This window comes from Ctenocephalides felis, unplaced genomic scaffold, assembly GCF_003426905.1.
Source record: "Ctenocephalides felis isolate EL2017-DRISC unplaced genomic scaffold, ASM342690v1 CF-g0.4_SCAFFOLD_03571, whole genome shotgun sequence".
In the NCBI taxonomy this organism is placed as follows: Eukaryota; Metazoa; Arthropoda; class Insecta; order Siphonaptera; family Pulicidae; genus Ctenocephalides; species Ctenocephalides felis.
In genome coordinates, this window is record NW_020539725.1 from 37,045,178 (window position 1) to 37,050,112 (window position 4,935).

General features: G+C 26.6%; 1 protein-coding gene across 1 annotated transcript; it reads left to right on the forward strand.

Moving 5' to 3' along the window:
* Nucleotides 1–839: 839 nt before the first annotated feature.
* LOC113385994 (protein starmaker-like) lies at nt 840–3,643 on the forward strand. Its single transcript, XM_026623809.1, has 4 exons — nt 840–938; nt 2,678–2,956; nt 3,239–3,375; nt 3,523–3,643. Exons 1-4 carry the CDS (start codon nt 840–842, stop codon nt 3,641–3,643), a joined length of 636 nt encoding a protein of 211 aa, XP_026479594.1.
* Nucleotides 3,644–4,935: the final 1,292 nt, after the last annotated feature.

Sequence of the window (4,935 nt, forward strand, 5' to 3'; positions counted from 1 at the left end):
AATTTATTTTGAAAAGATCAATTTCAGTAATAAGTTTATTTAAATAAATAATTAAGTCTATTTCTTTGATATTAGTATTTATATTGCTAATAATTTTGCACTGATCGATAGAAAAAGATAACGTCCATAGTATTCAAGCAAATTTACTGTAAAATAAGTTGCAATCTTGTAAATATAATATTAAATATTTATTGTAATGTTAATTATGTATCATTCATAAATACAAAATTATACTACTAGTTTGTTGATTATTTACTGAGTAAGACGTTATAAGGATTACTGTTATATTAGAAAATATAAATCAAGAAATAAGGGTATAAAAAAATTATTTTCTTAATTGAAATCAAATTAAAATGCATCCTCATAATACGTCATTTCCCAAATAAAAAATATTATAATTTGACGCAAAATAACTTTGCATATTTATATAAACAATTCCCAATAATTTATTCCATTAGTGCATTTATATAATACTCATCTATTCATCTGTAAACATCAAGGTTTACAAAATAGTAAGCAACTTTTTGGGAAAATATTTGAAAAAGCTCATTTTCTGTTTATAATCGGGTTAATAAATTGACTTTATATTTTTGCATAGCTTATTTAATTAACAAACAATAGAAAGAAAAAGAAATTAAATTAAAAAACCACAAAAATAGACAGTTATTTATTTCATTCCTTTCATAGCATTTGTTTTACAAAAATTTGTGTGAACAAAATATCAAAGTAGTCTTGAAACAAAATGTAATCGACACAACAAATTACAAATGGTCGCATAAAATTGAATTTGTACAACAATATTTTTTATCTAAATTTTCAGTACATAATGTGATGCAAATATGACGAACAAAAAAATAAATAAAGAACGGAATAGATCCCAGGAAAATTTGGACAAAGCCTTAAAAAGACTAAAAGGAATCAAGAAACCTAAACATGCGGTATGTCAGAATATAATTGAAATTTTTAAGTCGTAATACATAAAAAATCTATATTTGTATACGAATAAATCAGACTACCAAATATTTGAATTAATAATTCTTTTAAGAATTTATTTTTATCAAATTTTCACAAAAGAATAGACGACTTCATATATTTTTTTTATTTTTCTTTAATTCTATATTTCTAAAAATTTAAGATTTTCATAAAATTTACGGTTTCGTCTCGGCTCCTCATAATCGTTGATTAATAATAATACAAATTAGTAAAATAATCATTTTGGGAATATGTGATTATAAATAACACATTATATCCTAACATATTAATTTAGATCAAAAACAAATTGACATTTTATATAAAATAAACATGGATAAGATTTAAAAAAAAATTACCTTTCTCCCAGTAACTAATAAATTAACAAAATTAATCTTTAACTAACTAATTATTAACTAATCAAAAAAAGTGGGACAACCGTACCCAGTCTCCCTTAGTTCAGTACTTTACACTGTTAAAAGTGTATTGACAACGGTCGTATTTAAATTATAATACAATAGATGGAATAGTGGATTTTAAGGGCTCATTTGGAAATATCTCTCATAAATCTTATTTTATTCATTTTTGTACATTATTATCTCTTTAACGTCAATCTTTTTAAATATTTGTTTAGTATTTTAGAAAAAAATTGATAGAAATATTTAATCCTCCATTTCCGCAGACGATTTAGTTTACACTAACATAGTTATACAGAAAACTTACATCCAATAAATATTTTTGAAAGAGTGTTTGAATTTTTAAAATTGTTTTAAAATTTCAGCTAAAATGTGGACGCATAATTTGGGCTTTTCTATTATATATAAAGACGCCCTATTGATATTGTTATGTTATTGTTCAGTGTTGTTACTAGATGTTAAATTATTTAGCAGTTGAAACAAATATTGAAATTAAAAAAAAAATCCTATTGTCGCAAAAATCAAATCAAAACGTCGATGAAAGGTGAAAAATACACACCCATACTCTTTCTAAATTTCGTCTCGAACGATTCAGATTGACTTGGAACATTGATGAAACATTATAAAGCTTATGCTTTTCCTTCGAAAAGATAATATAATTCTAAGCTTGTTCTCCTAAAATTACACCTAATAATATAATAACACTTTATTTTCTCAATATCAGTAGCTGAAACTCAATTCAGTATAGGGATTCAAATAATTTCAAATCATGAAATTCACGGTTTCATTTCGGCTCCTCAAAATCGTTAATTGATAATAATACAAATATATAAAAATAATTATTTTATGATATATGTAATTATTAATAATATATTATATCCAAACATGGATAAGATTTTTTAAAAAAAATTCAATATTGTAAATTTGTTTGTTTCATTTTCAAAATAGAGAATATAAGGCTGGTTGTTCCTTCGCAGAAGTCCTAACAATTTTCATACCGTCTTCTAGATTTTTATATAAACTATAAGCTTGCCTTCCTGAAATTATTACCTAACAACTACACTAAAGTACAAATTTGTTCTAAATTTACAAGATGTTTTACGACAAATATGAATATTCAAAAATTAAAATACATTACAAAAAAATTGTACTTAAACGCAACTGCTTTTTGAGACAAGTTTCTCTATTTTCGCACTAATTTTGCTAATCACATATATTGCGCATTTACAAAATTTTGAATTATTCTTATTTAACTCCTAAATTGTGATTAAATCTGGATGAATGCGATTTAGCATTCAACATGCTGGCATTGCGGAAGTCCGAAAGATGTTCTTAACGCCGAAGAACGAAAACTAAAAGCCGAGAGATTTCGTCAAATTGCCAACGCTCTCGGATATCTAGCAGCAACAGCTAAAAGAGAAGCTCGTATTGTTGCAAATAAGCGGAAGAGATCCTCTGATAGGAAATTGGTGCCCTCGAAAAAGAGACGCGTTGGCAGGACTTCTAAAGCTGAAGCAGAGAAAAAGAAAAAGAGGCAGAGGATTGCTAGACATGCCACGCCGCATCCTAAGGTGAAATTAAAATAAATTTACCTCGACGAAAATATAGAACATTTGGAAAATTATTACAATTTCCAAAGCAACATGTGGTTAGATTAAAATTCATATACTAGTGGTACAAGATATTGAGTAACAGATACAATTGATCTGAATAAATAGAAATCAAATAGAGTAATATCATAGTACTCTAAAAACTCCGTATATATACAAATATATATATATATATATATATATATATATATATATATAAATATTTACTAAATATGCTATAACTAAAATATTATATCATCCCAGTCGCAAGAACGAAAGAAAACTTCAGGGAATCCTAAGAAAGCAAAAAAACGTTACGACACTATGGCAAAAGCTGTCACTAAGAAGGCGAAGAAAAGTAAAAAAAATAATAAAAAGAAGCCTTCTAAGAAAAGAGAAGAGTAAGTATATGTACTTCAGCAATACTTTATTATTAACAAATGTATCCTATTGCTATAAAATATCTTAAATTTAAATATAATAAAAAATTTACGGCATGCAATAAAAAAATAAAAAAAATGTGAAAAAAGTAATTTATATAATTTCAGGCGCGATGACAGCGACAGTATGTCGGAAGATTTCAATTCATCTGGAAGTGATGAAGATCAGAGTGATTCTGATTCAGATTCTAGTCTATCATCGTCTATATACGTTTCTGATACGAAATAAGTTTTATCAAGTCCATCTTCCGTTTTTTTTTTCAGTTAATTGTTACACTTTTTTTGTTTATAACAAATTGTACACTTTCGAAAACGTTATTGATTTATTAAGATAAATGTGGATTTGTAACATCGCTATTGCATCACAGTTTGTTTGAATATTATTTATTCATATTTATTCATAAATTATTTGTTAAAAGTATAATTTGTTTTTGATTTTGTACATAAAATATAAGTAAGTGCAAAAAATTATCACCATGAAGTTACAGATTCTGATGTGCTTCAATATAAATAAAATATAATTTAACGCAAAATTATTTGAGCGTACTTACCGCAAATTAGTGCCGCTCATTTTTAAAACTTCCAATATCAGAGAAGCCGATAATGCAAAAGGAACAAAATCAGCCAATAACTTGGCTGACTTACCAACTAACCAGAGATTCAAAGAGCTATCAAAAGAAAAACTTGAAAAGATGAGAAAAAAGTACACACGAAAACCGTTGATTTGCAAAAATAATAGGAGGGCTGATATATACTTTAGAAAAACAATTGGTTAATTTCCTGTTTTTTAAGTTGCAAAAAATTCTTAGATTTGCTTTCTATCGTTATTGGCTCATTTTTTCTCAAACTTCTAGAAATACTAATACTCAGAAAATTATACAGAGCTAGAAGTAGGACTTATTTTTATATACTGTAGAACCTCGATTATCCGGAACTCAATTATACAGATTCGCGATTATCCGGACTACCAACCGCGACTAATTTAAATGCATGTACATACCTACAATTCGAATTTTGGCAGGATGGATGCTGCACTTAAGTATATGTATGTAATGTAATCTAACTAGTGAAAATTTCTTAATGAACATTATTTTCGTTGATATCTATGTATGTATTTATTATTTTTAATAGATACATAACATTATTCTTTATACATAGGATTATCCGGATTTTTTATTATCCGAATGCCTATCGACGACAATTAGTCCGGTTAATCGAGGTTCCAATGTATAAATCTTTACTAACTAATATAGATGTAGACAAACTGGTTACAGGATTCAGTTAATTTTTCAAAAGCTTTGAAAAAAAAAACTTCTGAAATGTCAAGTTGTTAAGAATATTTTGTAAGAAAGCGTTTTTATGACAATAATATGGGAATCTCCTTTCTTCATATTCATTAACAGTAAAAACTGTCAAAATGCTATGTATCTGCATTGGCATCAAACGTTTTTTACTTGAAACGTAAATTTGCATATGTGATATAAATGTACATGAGAAAGATGCAGTAGCTTTGCCACAACA